This window comes from Pogona vitticeps, chromosome 2 (assembly GCF_051106095.1).
Source record: "Pogona vitticeps strain Pit_001003342236 chromosome 2, PviZW2.1, whole genome shotgun sequence".
NCBI lineage: Eukaryota > Metazoa > Chordata > Lepidosauria > Squamata > Agamidae > Pogona > Pogona vitticeps.
Genome location: NC_135784.1, coordinates 246738353 through 246757869, shown reverse-complemented (window position 1 = coordinate 246757869; position 19517 = coordinate 246738353). Strand labels below are relative to the sequence as shown.

The window sequence follows — 19517 nt, the reverse complement described above, 5'->3', positions numbered from 1 at the left end:
CCCTCTCCACATCGCTGAAATGGTCCAGTGGAAAGGCAAGAGCCAATACAACTGGTTCCAGCAACGTCGCAGGAGTTGGCAGAATGAAAGAAAATGCCTCCGGGACTCCGGCTCCGGATTTTGCCTCGAGGTTATCTCCTGAAGCCCTTTCCATGAGTGGATATAGCCACAAGGCAGTGGAGGTTTAAATTTGGAGTTTTCCTTCTCCTAGATGGGCTGCCTTCCAGGGCTGACGAGTCCCACCTACCCGGATAAGTGATGTACTCATAGAATATATATATTTGTCACTGGATCAATGGATCCATGTGAGCTTTTCTAAGGAGGATCTTAATATTCTGGATTTGTGATGGGTAGGTATTTCTTTATGTACACTGACCCACATTGTGAATGACTAGCTAGTCAAAAGCAGCACTTCAAGCTAACTTATATCATATATAACTAGGAATCCATCTAAAGCTGTGAATATTGTTCAGGTGCAGCCCTATGTTGTTTATCACTTCCACAGACATTTTCCAGTGGATGTCATTTCCTTCCAATAGAAGCTTCAGCTTCTTCAGAAAGCAGAAAATAGCTGTTAACTGAGACTATAACTAGACCACCTTTCATTATTAATGCAACATATAACATACCATAGTATAAGAACCATAGGTTGAAATCCTGCTGCATAGTTACAGAAACAGCGTAATTTTTGGAAGTGTATTGTGGTGAATTAAGAAATCTCTGTAGATGTTATCTGTTGAATACTGAGTTGCATAACCTACAGAGAACCACCTAAAGTCTTATGGAAATTTCCTAACAGGAATTTGCTTCCAAACATCATTCCATTTTCCAGACTAAACATATCTAACTCCTGAACATATTTAGTCTTCACAGGGCTTGTTTTCCAGATCTTTAATAATTTTGGCAATCTTCCTCTGGATGCATTCCATTTTGTCAATTTTCTTCATAAAATGTGGCACCCAGAACTGGGTCCAATACTCCAGATGAGGTCTGACCAAAATAAAATAATAAAGTATTATTACTTCCCTTGGTCACTTTATTTCTTTTGAATATATATTGGAAGATATTTACTCACGCTAGTTACATTGTGAGAATGTCAGAAGAAATAAGTAGCTGAAATACAAAGCATCTCACCAAGTGTTATTTAGCTGTTTAGGCCTTCAAAATAGCAAAATCAATGACTTCTTGTTGAAAGCATGCCAGTTGCTTTGCTTAATCAGAAACACAACCTTGTGACCAGTGAATGTTGGACAGGCTGCCTAGGCGTTCCGCACTTTTCCATTTGTACATTGAGATAAAATATAAAGCTTTCCTGCTTCTGCAATATGCTGATTTCAGTACAGTGGTGCCCCGCATAACAAGCGATTTGTTTAACGACGAATCCGCATAGCGATGTGTTTTTTGCAATCGTAAAAGCGATCGCATTGCAATGTTTCTAATGGCCAAAAATCGCTTTGCGATGATCGGTAAGTGTTTCGCTTACTGATTTTCGCATAGCGATGTTTTTTTAACAGCTGATTGGCGGTTCCTAAATGGCCACCGGGTAAAGAAAATGGCCGCCCGTACTGTTTTTGCGCCCTTTCCTCACTTACCGGGCAGCGAAAATGGTGGCCGCATGGAGGATTTCCTCATAACGGTGAGTTTTTTGCCCATAGGAACGCATTAAACATGTTTTAATGCATTCCTATGGGCTTTTTTGCCCCGCATAGTGACGAATCCACATAGCGACGATTTTTGCAGAACGGATTATCGTTGCTATGCGGGGCACCACTGTACTTACTGGTAAGGCTGAGAGCCTGGAAAAGTTTGTGGGGGATTTTTCATTGTAACTCCTAATCCTTTCAGGGGGTGAGGTATTCCTCAAAGTTACAGCCCAAGAAACAACTTTTCCAAGCACACTTGACCACTTATCAACACAGGCAAAAGTACTGCAACCCGTGACTATGGGTAGACATCATATGTTTTGAGTGATGTCTGGGACTTAACTGATGTTGGTGTTTACAGTGCACTGCAAACGCCAAATCATGGGAAGCAACTTTTTAAAGGCTCCCTAGGAAAGAAATCCGTATACATTCCTTCCTCACTGCAGCTTCTCCTATGGAGAGTTCCTTCCCCTACATTTTAAAAGACAATGGAGAGGTAATTAAATGTTTCTGAATTGGAAATCTCTGACATGGAAATGAACTTAATTGGGCTTTGTTGCCCCTGCAACAAAGCCCAGTTCAAAATAGGACAAATCTCCCAAGGAGATTTTTAAAAGCACAGAAAGCAGAGTAAAAGACCTGAACCTTTCTGAATTTGATTATGTGCTCTTTGTTCAGTTAGAAAAATAACTGAAAAGAACAGTGCTCAACTAGGCACTTTTGCCTCCAAATCAGGACAAGTCATGATTTGATATTTTGAGCACCATAGTCAGACAGTCTTAATTATACCTAAGCCTCTCACTGGATGCTTGGCCAGACCATATTCAAAACCTTTAAGGGCATATAGGCATGCCCATTCTTTTTCTTACATAAATAGCCTGAGAAATTACTGAAAGGCCTCTGGCTCAAGAGTATAGGAAGGGGAACTCTTGTACTTTGTCCTACTTTTGAGAAGTGCAAAAGACTACCAGAGCAGTCGGGTGCTATGAGCATCTTCAGTCCCATAATAACACTCTACATTCAACTGTATTAAATTCATTGTGACTTAAAAGCTGAGCGCTCTTACCTAGGTATACAGCTCATTGAATGTTGTGGGAATGACATATGGGTAGCCTTGCAGATGACTGTACAGCTACTTTCTTTCAGTCATTTTCAATTTAATGGAATTATTTCAAAAATTTATCCTGTTTTATTGGTTACCTGTGATAATCATTCTACATTCTTCTGAGGGCCAGCTGCATTTGCCCATCTGTCTAGCTAGACAGATTGATATCTATCTGTCTAGATAGAAAAATGGATACAAATCATTTGTGCTAACAACTTCATAGATTTGGCAGGCCGACTAACAGACCTAATTCCATTGCAGAACTAGATCCCTCTTTTGCCACCTTGTAACGACATGTTCCTGTCTTTAAATGAGGGTTCAAAAAGATATGTATATAGTGGTGCCTCACATTACAAGTGCTCCGTTTGACGTCGAAATCGCATCACAACAAAGATTTTACGATCGTAAAAGTGATCGCAAAACTATGTTCCCTATGGGGGAATTCTGCTTTGCGATGATTGGTCCCCTGTTTCGCTAACCGATTATCGCAAAGCGATGATTTTCGGCCGGCGGTTTCAAAATGGCAGCCGGGTGAAAAACATGGCCGCCCGCTGTTTTCTGGCATGGATTCCTCACTGCACGGGCAGCAAAAATGGCCACGCTATGGAGAATCTTTGCTGGACGGTGAGTTTTAAGCCCCTAGGAACGCATTAATTTGGTTTTAATGCATTTCTATGGGCTTTTTAAAATCGCATGACGACGTCATGCGAGGCACCACTGTACATTTATATTCCATCCTTTCACCAATGAACTCAAGGTACAAAAGTGTCTAGAACCTGGACTTCCAAGTCTAAACCCATCACTAAATACTGCACTGCATTGGCTCTCAGGTTCATTTACAAAACTGCGTTATGTTCTGACAGTTGTTTTACAAGATGATCTTCAAGCCACTATAACTGGGCATGAGTGGTCACCACAGTATATGAAGAACCATGTGATGGTCCAAGGCCATATTGATGCGAAAGAAGTTTCTCTGCAAGTATCTGAATGGTCTTGCCCTCTGTCTTGTATACAACCAGTTATTATAATTTTGATTATCAGTTGAATCTGAGACATGTGCTAATACTGTCTGCTAACATGTTACATTACAATTCTGTGGTAATTTTAAGTCTGGAGGTGGACAGAAGCACAAAAAGACCTACAGAAACATTTCTTTCTAGCAGTTATGCTTATTTTGCTATAAGTTTCCACCTACATATTAAGACTACTTGGCAAGCTTCCTAAAATCTAAAAGCAAAGGCTGGTCAGACTGAAAAGAAAAGGGAAAAAAGCAAAAAAAAAAAAAAAAAAAAAGCATCAGACATAATTGGTGCAGTAGTGCAGTGGGAAAGTGTGTTCTTTTAAATTACTGCACAGTGTGAAGTCCGTTAGGAAATATGGTCGTATGAATATTAAGTTGACTAGCTCTCAAAACGGAATGTAGCTTCGAAATTCCTCTACTGAGTATGATGCAACACGAATTGATTCATTCTGTGCTGCATAGCATGAGGTTGTTGCCTCTAATGTACTCTCAGGAAACAGTTGAAATTGCTATTCTGTGCTGTTGATTGTTTGTCAGTTGTGTCTGGTTTTGAAAAAGCATGCATTATGCTGCTAAAATCCTGTGCTTATGATATTATGAAACCACGTCCCATATGAACACAGAGGTTTGGCCAAAAATGGGCAAAGAGCAGAGCAATCCTAAGAGGTGTGTAAGTGTGTGAGAGATAGATTGCTGTGTATTTCCAAAGCCCTGCTGGCTCAATCCAGCAAGTCAGGTGACAGCGGGGGCACCCAGGGGAAGGCCTTTCTTTCCCACTTTCTTGGTATTTTTGACTTTTCCAAACAAGAAGTGGTGACCATCAATCCGTGAATCAGATGTAAAAGGCACAGCACCAGTGACTGAAGTTAATACTCTATTTGGATACATTTTTCACTCAAGATTCCATATGTTGGAGTTGTGGCAGTTAAAATGGAATCAAACTACTGTAACTATGTAATGTAGATACACTCAGAGTCTTTTAAATTTGATGCACATCATTTCTTGTTTGGGATACTGTAATTATATGCATCACATTGTTCATATATAGATTTCCCCCACCTCTATTTTCCTCCCTAGCGTGTATTTGCAAGATCCTCAGGCCACCTGGGCCTTGGGTCCAGAGGATTCATATCTGCTCTCAGAACACACACTAGTAGGTATGGGGGTATTCGTATACAAATACGAATACCGCCGCACAGGTGGCGATAACGAGGGTCCAACCCCATGGAGCTGGATGGTCCACTCTCAATTCCGCCGCGACCTCTGCAATCCTTCCAATGGCTCCGGAGATCGCGATCAGCTCGCCACTCCTGGGAGGAGGTGGGACGACAAGCCTCTCTGCCAGGTGGCTCACCGAGCGCAATCTCCGGAGCCATTGGAAGGATTGTGGAGGTTGCTGCAGTGGCAGAATTGTGAGTGGACTGTCCAGCCCCATGGAGCTGGACCCTCGTTATTGCCACCTTTGTGGGGGGTATTCATATACAAATACCCCCATCTCTACACACTAGTGCTAACTTTGCCAGCAGTAGATCTGTACCCATAGACTTTTCTCTGGGGTGGGGCATACTGGGATCCCTCTTGGAGTTCTCCTTCATTAGTGCAAGGGCATATAATTCTCATCTCAACCCTCTACTGGTTCAGAGAGGGTTAGGGTTGCACTTTATGGGGAAAACACTGCATTGAATAGAAAAGAGGAAACAATTTCTGTTTGCTGAGAAAGGCACTCAGCAAAGAATATTCATTGCATTTCATTAAAGTTGGCATCTTGTGTTCTGCAGCTAAATTTGGTGTGACTTGGCTTGCTCTGTAGAACTGTACTTAAAATGATTCAGAAAACTATGCCTGAATTATTAATCCTTCCAATTCAAGTACAGCTTGACCATGCAGTTCTTTTACTTCAGAAAATAAATATAGCAGAAGATGTAATAGACAAGTTCTCACATGCTTACCTCTATCTATCTGACAAAAAAAAAAAGGTTTGCATATTGCTTTCTTAAACCCTCATGACAGGTAATAGTTATTTTAAAATGTCAATGATTTAAAATACATTCCAGAAACAGGAAAACATACTTTCTGGGACTATAACTTCTAGAATTTCTCTGGCTTGCATGACTAGCAGCACCTGTTTCTGAGCTTTGAAGACAACCCAGCTGTTGTTCCAGTGTTATATCAGACTTTTGTTCTATTTTTGTTACAGTAAAATCAAACATGCCAAATATTCAGAAATCACTTGAGGATAAAGTGCCATCAATAACACCTTTAAATGCCCTTGCCCTTATTCATGTGCACATTAAGGCAATCAACATTTCTTCAAAACATACTTCCAAGTCACTTCAATCCCAATATTTTTCTTTCTCATGTTAATTACCAGTTACACATTCAGCCAGGTTGGTACCCACAACTGTAAGAAAAGCTCACTCAGAGCAAGGCAAATCTTTCACATAGGAGTTTCTCCCAAACTGGGCATTTGAATATGTTATTGGTGGGAGACTTGGAATTGAATACAGCACAAGCGATAGGAATTCTGAAGAACAGAGTGGTCATTTTTCATTACTTACGTATGCTTGTCTCTTTTTATAGGCTGATCATGTTTCAAATGTACGATATTCTCTTGAAGGCCAACGTGCAGTCCTAGGAGAGGAATGTAACAATTTCTTCAAAACTATCCTACTCAGGGAGTGGTGATTAAGCATTTCATTAAAGAGAAAACCTTTAATCATTACTTGGGCTCACATACAAGAATTTTTATATCAATCTTATCTCTTGTTTGCCATATTTAACTTTTCACCCAACCTCCTAATCCTACAGTAGCAGGGCTCACAAAAGCAATTTGAGAACTCATATTTGTGACAGCCTGCATTGGATGCACATTGCCCATCTCCTTGTACTCTAATCAAGAAAATTAGGAGCATGCCTGGGGGACAGGAATTTCTCCCTTTCAAAGTTGAAGAATAAGCTGCCTTTTTTTGTTTCTTTCGGAACACTTTTCATTTGTGTGCTGTTGTTCTGGACTTAATCCATCCATTCCTTTGTCAGATTTCAACGTTCACTTTGGCAATGTGGCTTTTCTGCCTGCCTCTCCATGCAAGTCAAGAAAGACAATTCTGTCTCCACTAGTTTCATGGTGGTAGTGGTGGGGAAGGGAGAAATTCTATAGGCATGAAAATAACTGGGGAGATGAGCAACTCCACCAAAGGACCCGGTTGCCCCAGTCACATAGCAATTAGATGTTCTTATTAAGGGGTATAATCCAATTAAAGCTGCAGCCCAGTATGCACTTACATGGGAGTAAGATTCCAGTAGGCTGTATTTCTGAGTCAACATAATAGGATTACATGGTGAAAAAATATTAGCCAATTAATCATGTGTTCTAGTAGATTACTTGATTCACTGATTGCATATATTTGTGTGTAAATAAATATATGTAACGTGAATAACATATATTTAAAAGTATGCTTATCTTAAAGGATCCAAAGGAGTGCAGCAGGAACCATGTTAAAAGAGAGAATGTTTATTCTATACTAAAATGTCCCATCTCTGACAGTTATAAGTACTTCTCAATTGTTGAAACTTTTTGTCAATGAAAAATGTTTTAATCAACTGATGTAATCCATTCATAGACAAAATATTGCAGCCCTCTGTTTTATGCATCTAGGGCAATGATGCATATATCTAAAGGAAGAGTTTGCATTCAAAATATACTTGGATTCAAATATGGCTTCTCTTTGTAGTCCTGTGGTCCCTGTTGGATCAGATGATGGCCAAATGAAAATATTCTTTCAAGTAAAATGATGCCATTTTGTGGCACATTGAAGCCTAACACGTTTTATTTGGTATAAGCTTTTGTGGACTGTAGCCTACTTCTGCACTTTCATTTAAAGAAGGGGGACAAAAGTGTATGCCACATAAACCTTCTTGATCCCTTAGGTCTCACATTGCTACTAGTTGTTTTTGCTGCAAGACACCAACTTGGCTATGCCTTTACATTTACCTGAGCTTTGAACCGTTTACTTTTACATTGACTTTACACAGAAGATTGATTGGGCCCATTGAAACTGGTGCCTCTGGTGTATTTCACATGTACAAATACTTCAGGAGGTATCTTTGAGGGCTACCTGACAAGAAACTCATCTGCTAGTCAGTGAACTAATTTTCCTGTTGGTATGTCCCAGCCAGGTGAACAATCATTTTCCTTTATGACAAAAACAAGTTCATTGACAAGTAAAACATCTACAGAGATATTAATGAAAGAGCAAATCAAATATACTGTAGAAAAAGCAAGACCAACCAACCGTCAAGGTTTATCGGTTGTCCCTTAGTGTTGTATACTATAATTGCACCTGGAAAATCATGTGTTTTTGTGTTTATTTTAATCCCACCCCACCCCCTGAATGGTACACATCTGTTGTAACCAATTTTAGCAAGCTTTGGAGAGGCATCATCCCATCTGCCATATTCATTTACTTGTAATCATGCCTGCTGCAACGTGATTAATCCTCACAGTAGCTCTGTCTAAACTATAGTCCTGGTTAGCAGCTGTCTCATAGATTTAGTCAGAATTTTCTTCTAAGGAAAATTTCCTTCTAGCTGCCTCCAGCCTTGTCTCTTCCTGTAGGCTGCATTGTGACATGAACTAAACGCCTACTTTCTCTTTCCATTCTAGACTTTTTTTTCCCTTACACTCTCTGAACATTTTCTCGGCCCACTCCTTTTTAAAATACTTCAGGGAGTTCACACTTCCATTGGGTATGACAAATCTTCATACCATCCCTGTTTTTCTACATTACATCAACTGTTAATCCCATTCATATGGCTCAGCCAAGCAGAGTGTTGCTTATGCTGTACATTTTGCTGAAAGCAAACTAACTTTTCTGAGAATGGCTGGAAACAAAGGAAGTTCTTATCTAGAAATTTCAGATAAAGAATCTCCTCTGGAACCTTGTTCTGTAACTTTACAGAATGTAACAGTTCTGAAGATTTGCTCTAGCTAGCTCTCCAGCCAGACAGTCCAGTTTACTGAACAATCCACCCTTCAATAAAGCTGTGGCCACACCAGAGAAATTCCAACCCATTCTTGTTGTGCTTCACAGATGAGCATCCCAATGTGTTTTGGGCTTACAGATTCATTTCCTTCAATTTGAATCATTATGGCCATCTACATTGTGGTACTGATTTATTTCCTCTGTTGATTTATGGGGCACTGTAGCCCCATAACCTAATATTTTATTGGATTTTTTTTATTTTAAGGAAAACAGAACATTGATACGTCGGTTACTGTTTCATGATGAGTACCTTTTCCATTGTTGCACTGGTGCTTCTGGAAGCAATGCATTACGCACAAAGGACCAAGCACGCCTGCCCAGGGTTGACCCTGAAAGTAGGTGGAGTGGTTTCAGGATGGTTTGCAGAAGCAATTCCATTTGTTCCAAGAGTTGAAAATGTTGACAGAGTTTACTAACACATTTACACTCTGGACATGGGGGTGGGTGGGTTAAATTTTGTCTGTCTGTCTGTCTGTCTGTCTGTCTGTCTGTCTGTCTGTCTGTCTATTAGATTTATACCCCACCCATCTAGACCGAAGTCTACTCTGGGTGGCTAACAATAAAAAATGGAATAAAAACAATATAATAAAGTAAAAAACAACAATAGTAATGTGGCACAAGATGAGGAAAAGAAAAAAAATTCAAGTGATGACAGGAGGGAAAGCCTGCCTAAAGAGCCAGGTTTGCTCTTAAAAACACCCAGCGAGGGCGCCAGACAGATCTCTGGGGGCAGACTGTTCCAAAGGTGAGGGGCCACTGCCAAGAAGGCCCAGTTTCTTGTTATTTCTTTCCGGGCCTCCCTCGGCGTTAGGCCCCTCAGCCGCCCTTCCTGGCTAGAATGAGTGGTTCAGGTAGATCTAGGTGAAAGGAGGCGTTCCACTAGATATCAAGGTCCTAAACCATTTAGAGCTTTATATGTCATTATTAACACTTTGAAATCAATGTGGAAATGAATGGGCAGCCAATGCAAGGCAGCCAGAGTGGGAGAAATATGCTGATTTTTTCTTTTCCCACTGAGAAGTCTGGCCACCCCATTCTGCAACATTTGAAGCTTCTGCATCAATCTCAAAGGTAGCCCCAAGTAGAACACATTACAGTAGTCTAATCTCGAGACTACAAGCACATGGACCAGAGTGGTGAGTGCCCCAACATCAAGATAGAGATGCAGCTGGGCAATCCGCCACAGATGGAAATAGGCAGAGCGGACCACTGATGTCACCTGGATTTCCATGGTGAGCACCGGATCCAGATGGACCCCCAAGCTGCGAACCTCACTCTTCCAAGTGTCAGTCCCCCAAAAGAGAGGGAGTTTCCCAAACCACCAATGGAGGGACCACCCACCCTCAGGACCTTTGTCTCATCCGGGTTCAGCCTCAGTCCATTCTCCTGCATCCATTGCAGTACAGCCTCCAGGCAGTGTTGAAGGGATGGAACGGCATCCACTGTGGTTGAAGAAAAGGAGGTGTAGAGCTGGGTGTCGTCAGCACACTGAAATTGGTACTGAAATTGGCAGCCGCATAGCACTAATGGCAGCCACCTTCCACTGTGACTTTATTTCAAAAAAGTTTCAATTGGATCACAAATGCAGTACTGTAACTGAATACAGTGGTGCCTCGCTTAACGAGCGCCCCGTTTAACGACGAACCCGCATACCGATACGGATTTTGCGATCGCTTTTGTGATCGCATTACGATGTTGACTATGGGGAAAAATCGCTTTGTGATTTTTCCCCATAGCCCAATTTTCCCCCAGCTGAGCGGCGGGAGCTTTGAAGCCCCGCCGCTCAGCTGGGGGAAAATACCGGCGGTGGCCTCGGAAGGACCCTTCCGAAGCCACCGCCTGTATTCCCCTTCGGAAGGGGCATTTTCCCTCAGCTCAGCGGGAGCCCCGCTGCTCAGCTGGGGGAAAATGTCGGCGGTGGGCGGCAGCCTCAGAAGGACCCTGAAACCACCGCCGACATTTGCCTTCCGAGCTCTCAAAGGGCCCCCCTCCGACATTGGAGAAAGCCTTTTGAGAGCTCGGAAGGCTCTCAGCGGCGGCGGGGGGAGGGTAGGGGGGTCCCGAAGGCCTTTGCCTGGAAGCCTTTGGGACCCCCACACACAGCCTGCAGCCGCCACCGCCGCCGCTTGAAGCCGCCCCGCGCCGCCTACCCCAGCCGTTCTCGGACTTCCAGGCGTCCGAGCACGGCTGGGGTAGGCGGCGCGGGGTGGCTGCCGGCGGCGGGGACAGGGTAGGGGGGTCCCGAAGGCTTCCAGGCCTTTGCCTGGAAGCCTTCGGGACACCCCCCCCTGCAGCTGCCGCCGCCGCTTGAGCCCGCTGCCCAGCTGGGGGGAAAGGCCGGCTGGCGCTTGGGAAGTAGGGTGGAGGAGGTCCCCGCACTCCTTCCCGAGAGCCCGCTGCCCAGATCGGCGGTTCCAAAATGGCTGCCCATTTCGCACCTCGCTTACCGAGGTGGCGAAAATGGCAGCCCTATATAGGATCTTCGCTGAACGGTGAGTTTTTGTCCCATAGGAACGAATTAAACAGAGTTTAATTCGTTCCTATGGGTTTTTTTCTTCCGTTCAGCAATGTTTCCGTATAGCGACGTTAATCCTGGAACGGATTAACGTTGCTATGCGGGGCACCACTGTATATCGAACTGCTCTGGAAAAAAAATACTGTGTTTCCCTGAAAATAAGACAGGATCTTATATTAATGTTTGCTTCAAAAAACATACTAGGGCTTATTTTCAGGGGATTTTTTCATGTATAACATTTATTCAAATACAGTCATGTCATCTTCTGGTTGCTGCACAATGGAGGGGGGCAGGGTTTCACTTAACTGGGGCTTATTTTGGGGGTAGGGCTTATATTACGAGCATCCTGAAAAATCATACTAGGGCTTATTTTCAGGTTAGGGCTTATTTTCGGGGAAATAGGTTAGTATAAGCCTTCAGGGAAGTGGAAAGTGAGCCACAGTTAGCACACTGGCCTGGTCAATGATTCACTTATGGCCATGTGTCATGTGACTGCAAATTTAAGATACAATCTCACTGGGGCATAAGTAGAGAACATTTTGCTGGTGCGACCACAACCTAAATCTATTGAGGATTAAGGTTCAGTGTTCATTTACGCTGCCTGCATTGAACATTCCAATCCTTCCCCATGGGGCCAACTTTATCTCATCCAGAGCACCTTATTTGTGTTTCTTAGCATTTGGGGGCTTCCTAGGACATATTTTTCCCCCCTAACATTGTTTGGGAGAAAAAAGAATACTTGGCAAATGAGTACCTGATACCAACAGATTTGTTGGGATAGTTTTTGTCTCAGGTAGTATTTGTCAGTTAACAAGCAAATGAGACAAATAAGGAAAACGTGGCCAATAGCTAAAACTCATAGACGTTTACAACTCTTTAGGCAACATTGTTGTAGTATGTCTACATTGGAGGTTTAATTTTTGGTAAATTCTGCAACAAAATGTGACTCTAAATGACCTTCCCAAATGGATATTAATCAACACAGCATTTTTGCACTGGTTTCTCACATTTCTGCCAGTAATGCAGGCCTCCATCTTTTGCATCCATAGCAATGATGCCTATAACTAGAAGAAGAGTTTGTGTTTATAATATACTTACCGTATATACTCGAGTATAAGCCGACCCGAATAAAAGCTGAGGGACCCAATTTTACCACAAAAAACCGGGAAAACCTATTGACTCGAGTATAAGCTGAGGGTGGAAAATGTAGCAGCTACTGGTAAATTTCAGAAATAAAAATAGATACCAATAAAATTACATTAATTGAGGCATCGGTACGTTAGGTGTTTTTGAAGATACTGCCCTTCTGAGCTGCGAGACACACTTCACTGCCTGCGGAGGGAGGACTCATACAGGATGCTGTGCTTATCTACTGCTCTACTGCTGCATAACAAGATGGAGGGAGATGGAAGATGAAGGAAGAAGGTGGGAGGAGGAAGGTGGGTACATAGAATATGCAGAAGGAGGAGGATGGGAGTGTCCTGGAAACGGAAATGCAGTGTACTTAACCCATGTCATTGGATCACCCACAGAGGCTGCAGGCACCCCTAGATGAGCTTAGGAGTCCAGAGAACACCCGCACTGCAGGGGAGAACATGTAACTTTGACACTGACTCGAGTATAAGCTGAGAGGGTGCTTTTTCAGCAAAAATTGTGCTGAAAAACTAAGAAACAAATGAAACTACTGCATATGGGGCATTTCACAATGTTCTGCTCAAAATACAAATTTTAAATATCCTGAAATTTTAAAAACTCTAAATCTAGAAGATTCAGCTGAACATTTCAGAAGCATCTCTGATTAAGTTTTGAAAATCTTGCTAAAATCAGGGACAACATCACATCCTCTCCTGTATCATACTGCATCTTACAGTTTGCATGTAAGATAAGATTAACTGCACATCTTGTGTCCGATAAAGTTAATCACACATAGCATGCCAGATCTTGTTTTTATAGACTATTACTGGATTTTACAAAATTTACTACCAACAGTACTATGCATTATCATCACGATAAGCCTAGAAATGTGGCTTTTTGTCATTCCCATTAAGATGCAAATACAATCTAGGGTCTGATAAATGTTTCTTTTTCTCTGTGGCAATATTTATTTGGTGTACTACCCAAAGCATTAAAAAACATCAATGAATCAGACATATTTAGTCAGGAAAAAAGTGTTTCTCAGAATGAAAATATAGTGTGTAGGAAGGGGAACAGACAAGTAAGAAAATTGTATTGCAACTTGTATAATTCCTGGAAAGCAAGCAAGGGATAGATCAACAAGTAGACTAGAATGGTGAAGAGGAATATCAGGCATCTAGGGTGCTTCTGTCCATAGGCCCTGAATACAATACTTGATGCTAGCCAAAATAGACATGGTAAGCTAGGACACCCAATAGAGTATCTCTCTACTACACAGTTACCATAGCTATTAGGGCTCCATTGCTTCTCTCATAAGGAGTTTTCACTCATTTCCTCTATAAATACATTCACACTGAGTCTTTCCTCACAAAGTGTCTGTCACCACTTTCTTCATACTGTGTTGGAAGTATCACTCCACAGTAATGTAAAGCCTACACTCTCCTGCTTTTGTGTAGGCTCTACATGTGAGCAACAACCCCAGTTCTCCAGAGCTCCTGAGCCTGAATATAAGTAAGAATATCCTTACTACAGGCATGTCACTTTTCATTCATAGAAATTTATGAGAGAGGGGGGAGTAGCTAGGCATTGCCTTCAAAGTGCATCCACAGAGGGAATGACTAGATACTCCTTAAGATGGGTGATGGTAGAGAGCCTTTTTGTACTGTCCTGAACTTCAGCAGAGAATTCTGACTACTGTACACCACTGTACACTAAATTACATCTTCAAAAATTCCATAAGAGGAAGCCATTATAATTAAAGTGACATCAAATTGAAACAAAGTGAGAAAAAGGGAATGTCGGTAATTTCTCCCAACATAGTCTTCTTCTTCTTCTTCTTCTTCTTCTTCTTCTTCTTCTTCTTCTTCTTCGCTGTCAAGTTGCTTCCAACTCAAGGTGACCCTAGGAATGAGTGATCTCCACAATGTTCTCTCCTCATCAGCCTTACTCAGCTGTTGTAGATACAAGTCTGTGGCTTCCTTTACAGATTCAGTCTAGCTTGTACGTATTTGGTATTTCTCTTTTCCTACTGCCTTCCACCTTTCTCAGTAATATTGTCTTTTCCAGAGAATCCTTTCTTCTCATAATGTGTCTAAAATAGGACAGACTCTGTTTCAACATTTTTGCCTTCTGAAATAGATCAGGCTTGATTTGATCTAGAACCAACTTGTCTGTTTGGCAGTCCAGGGTATCTGCAAAACATTCCTCCAGCACTGCATTCCAAATAATTTTTTTATGTCAGCTTTCTCAACTGTCCAGCGTTCATACTTATACATGGTGGTTGGAAATACACGAATGTATATAATCTTGGTCTTTGACTCCAGTGACACATCCTTACATTTGATGATCTTTTCTAATTCCTTCATTGCTGCCCTTCCAAGTCTCAGTCTTCTGATTTATTTGACTGTAGTCTCCATTTGAATTGATGATGGAACAAAAGTATACAAACGTTTTAACTATTTCAAGGTACACAAAATCTCCAACTACAGTTTACTTATCTCCCTTTTATTATTAGGAACCAGAAAACTGTAGAAGAATTAGAATTAAGGATAAAGTTATGGTCTTTTGCAAATCATTTACATTTCTATAAAGATGCACCGTTCATTGGCTTTCAATGGAGAATAAAAAAATTCACCAAAAATTAACGAAAACTCAGAGCAACACCAAATTAAGTTTGCATAGGTTTCAGGAGGTGGGATAACGATTGCAAGTATTTAAAACAGGTTTCAAACAGTTTAAGACACTTTTACAGGAGCGAAAAGGGACTTCGCAAACCCATTCAAATGCATTGAGTCGGCTTCAATGCATTTCAGTTGAGGAACCGCGTTTCCCTCAATGATGTTTCCTATGCCGATTTTCACTTAAGGCCGGCAATCCGTTCCAATTGGAACGGATTAACTGGTTTTCAATGCATTCCTATGGGAAATGGTGTTTCACAGAATGATGTTTTCACAGAACTGTGTTTTTTTTGGAACCAATTAACATCGTTGTGCGAGGCACCACTGTAATGATCAATTCTATTTCACACAGATCAGGAAATTGAGCAGTAAGTGATGTATTCTCTTATACAGCTCTGCTTTGGACTGGAACATGGAATTCTAAAGTGGAGATGAAAGAGACAACTGGTCTTCATGTTTTCTAGTAACATATTCTGTTCTTCCCATTTCTCTCACTCTCAATGTCTTTCGTACCACTTCCCCACCACATTGTTAATAGGTGTTTTGTATTTCTACTCCTCACAGGCTTTCTTTCCTGGTTGACCATCACACTCTTTGAAAAACCATGCCTGAACAAAGCAACGATTACAGGGTGGTGGTGTTTGGAGCAGGTGGAGTTGGCAAGAGTTCACTGGTCCTGAGGTTTGTTAAAGGCACTTTCAGAGACAGCTACATCCCCACCATTGAAGACACCTACAGGCAGGTGATCAGCTGTGATAAGAGCATATGCACTTTGCAGATTACCGACACAACAGGGAGCCATCAATTTCCTGCCATGCAGCGCTTGTCTATTTCCAAAGGACACGCTTTCATTCTGGTGTATTCTATCACCAGCCGGCAGTCATTGGAGGAACTCAAGCCTATCTACGAGCAGATATGTCAGATCAAAGGGGATATAGACAGCATTCCAATCATGCTGGTGGGGAACAAGAATGATGAAGACCACAACCGAGAGGTGCAGACCAGCGCTGGTGAAGCCATGGCCAAAAAGTGGAAATGTGCCTTTATGGAGACCTCTGCCAAGATGAACCACAATGTGAAGGAGTTATTCCAAGAGCTGCTAAACCTGGAGAAACGTAGGACTGTGAGTTTACAGATTGATGGCAAAAAAAGTAAGCAGCAGAAAAGAAAAGAGAAGCTGAAAGGCAAGTGTGTTGTCATGTGAAAGAAGCAATTCTGAAGCACTCATGTAGACTTATTCTTCTGACTGTACCAGATGTGAAACCTACATACAACAGGAAAATACATGAGGCTGTTTCACTAATAGCTAATTTAAAAGAAATATAGGACAAGTTGAACATTAGCCATTGTGGGGAGTAGATGTACTATGATCCTTTCAAGAAGTTATCCACTTATAAAGTAGCCATTAACAACAGAAATAGTTCCAAAGAACGACTGATATCTAATTTCAACACGTTAGAATCTATAACAAAGAATTCCTACAAGAACCATGTAAGGAGTTAACAATTTCGAGATTCATGTTCATTCTGAAAATGTATTTAATTATAAAATGTATTTATCTGCGAAACTTTATACTGGGAAATGTATCTAAATTTAAGGTAAAATGGCTTCCCTGAATTGCAATTTTTCCCAAAGAGTCAGGGATGGAAATCATGCTGTTCCACAACCATTTTTTACATCCCCCCCCTTCCAGCAATTTATTAGGATTTTTTTCCAAAAAAGGAAGAATCGTACTCACAACAAGTACAATTCTCTTCTAACACAACCTGTCTATACACACATCTTACTTTACCTGAAATCCTTCCCATTCAAAACTGGCAGTGGATTTTTTTTTAAACATGGAAGTAGCCTTCAAGTGTCATGTGGCTGGACTTTTGTGGCCCCCTCAGACTCCTGGAGCTTGCTTATTCCTTCCCTATGTTGTGCCCTGTTCTTGCACACATCCCTCATGGTACTCATGGAATGGTGTTTGAACAGAATGAAATGTATCCCATTTTACTGATTCACCTAGCTCATCACAGCAACTGCTGGCTCTATTACAGCAGGAGACCAGGCTCTCCCGTCCAGCTGGCATGACACAAAACTCCAAATGTTTTTCTGTTCCACATCATCAGGTTGCCTTCCCTTTGAAAACAATTTGGACATTTTCTGACCAGCAGTCCAAGAGAACATGAAAAAGATTGAGATGGAGGGGGAGGGTGTTTTTTTTAAATGAAGGATTAAATTTACAGGGCATGTTTCTCTAATACTTAACATATATTTGCTTTGTCTTGTTTTTCTCTTGCAATGCGTAATCAGAGTAATGGTAATCTGTTATGTTAAAGAGTTGTGGTCAATATGGAATCAGCTGAATTATCCACATGGAACAACAAAACAACAACAAAGTCTAACTATAAATGGCAGCAACACTCAAATTGGCTAGGAGAAATCGGGTGTTTGTCTTACAAGGGATCCTTTATTTACCAGCAGAGGAAGTGCTGTAAGTGATGTTCTGCCTTTGCAGATGTTCTCCTGGTGGTGTTCTATCTCCAGTGCGGGACACGTTGGGACTGGACATGGATACACCATTTCCAGAGCCCTATTGTTTTCTTTAACAGAGACTAAACAGAACTTTACATTGGCTGAGGCAGGTTGTTCCCTCCCATTCAATACGGGGGGGGGGGGGGAGAAGATGAAGGAAATTCTGACCCTCTCTCCTTCCCCCACAGCAGCAGTAAACTGGCAGGGCTGTGTCAGTGGTACTGACAGGAAATCTTACTTTATTTCGAGTACAACCACCAGCATACAGTCTATGCTAGTTTTGAGATTCTGGAAGCTGTAATCCAAAAAAGTAACTTCTCCAATCTCTGGCTGGGCTCTGCCAGCAAGGTTCTCCACATCCCACTGTAAGTGGTTTGCTGGATTCCTCTGTAAGGGTGTAATCACATGGGGAAATAGGCCACAATTTGAACTGCTTATGGAGCAGCCTGGTGAAATCTATTTCCTGGCAGTCACACAACCTATAGGGAAATGCATTGCAGCCTGACTCCATTCCAGGCCCAAGCCAAACCTTTTTGGTCCAGCTGCAGTTCTTCTAATTTGGGGGGCCATGCTGGAAAGATTCCCTGCAGACAGAAAGGAGATTGCTTCTATTAAACCAACCCTTTCCAGTGTGATCAGGGACATGCCTCTTAAAACTTTTTATCCTAGTTAAAGAGGTTTGTTGTCTTTCCTCAGTTTGTCCCATTCTGTGCAAAAGTAGAGTACAGGGAACAAAGCCTAGGGAAGGAAAAGTGTGATGTAACACAGGTTTTCCAGACATAATCTTCTCATATGTAAATTGCTGGATTTTGGGAATAAAGTATGATTGTTTGCCTGTCTGCATCTGATATGCAGACAGGTATGCTTCCAGGACAGACAATAGGTATGGTGTCAGGGCATGTTGCCCTGCCATATTCACCATCATATTGGTTCTCCCGTTATCACTTTCCCTCTTATCTACCTCCCAGGAAGAGCATTTCTGAATTCCTCCTCTTGGGGAGGCAACATTTGGAAATGTTGTGTTTCCATTGTCAACAAAACAATTGGTTTTTAGATTTTCAGTGTCTTGTTGAAATCTCTGTGCACCTAGTATGTGAGTCATAAGCAATTTTTAAAATAACAGAAAACTAAACAGAAACCTAAATAAGAATATGTTAACATATAGGCATGTGTGCATCTCAAATCTAGGAAAAAAGTTGTTAATATATCAATAGAATATATTAACCTATTGGCAAGTATGGATCTCAAAAAGCTAGAAAATGTAGTGTCTGTAAAAATAGCATGCATGTTACATTGAAATGTCACCAAAGCACTATGTAAATGCATTCTTTACTTTTACATATGCATTACTCACAAGAATTAAATATTCTGAGCTCTTTCATCTCAGGAGCTGTTTGCATGAAGACAGAGATATTATTCACAATTGCTTGCAATATAAGGCCAAATTTCATTCCAAATTATCTTCTGACTCCAAAGTAACCAATGGAAATATTTTTATTTGTTTGACCAAGAGAGATGTAAAGAAAGCTGATGACAGACAGAAATTTCCTGCAAGTGTGATAGCACAAGATTGTAATGAAAGTTTGACCTGAGTAGAAGCAAGAGGATGGGAGAGAGTGCCATTCTGCACCTTGACCTACACAGAGGCATTTGACTATCTAGAGAGAGCCTAGGTGAATAAAATTGAATATGCATAGCTTCTGTTCTGCTGTTTGACGTGCTGATTAGAGATGGAGATAATTGTATTCATAAACAAATATTCTAAACGAAATGAATATTCCGATCCCAGGTGTGTATAATGTGGGTCTGGCCCTCCTAACTGGCCTGTCCACTCACGCTTCACCATACCACCAGCCTCC

The 19517-nt window shown here is 41.5% G+C and overlaps 1 protein-coding gene across 1 annotated transcript in view; it reads left to right on the top strand.

The window, feature by feature from the left end:
* DIRAS2 (DIRAS family GTPase 2) overlaps nucleotides 1-19194 on the top strand; it is a 29511-nt gene extending 10317 nt beyond the window's left edge. The window contains exon 2 of the mRNA XM_020796582.3: nucleotides 15703-19194. Within this exon, the coding sequence (XP_020652241.1) occupies nucleotides 15743-16342 (600 nt within the window). The 5' untranslated portion in view covers nucleotides 15703-15742 and the 3' untranslated portion in view covers nucleotides 16343-19194. The remainder of the gene's footprint in view (nucleotides 1-15702) is intronic.
* Nucleotides 19195-19517: the final 323 nt, after the last annotated feature.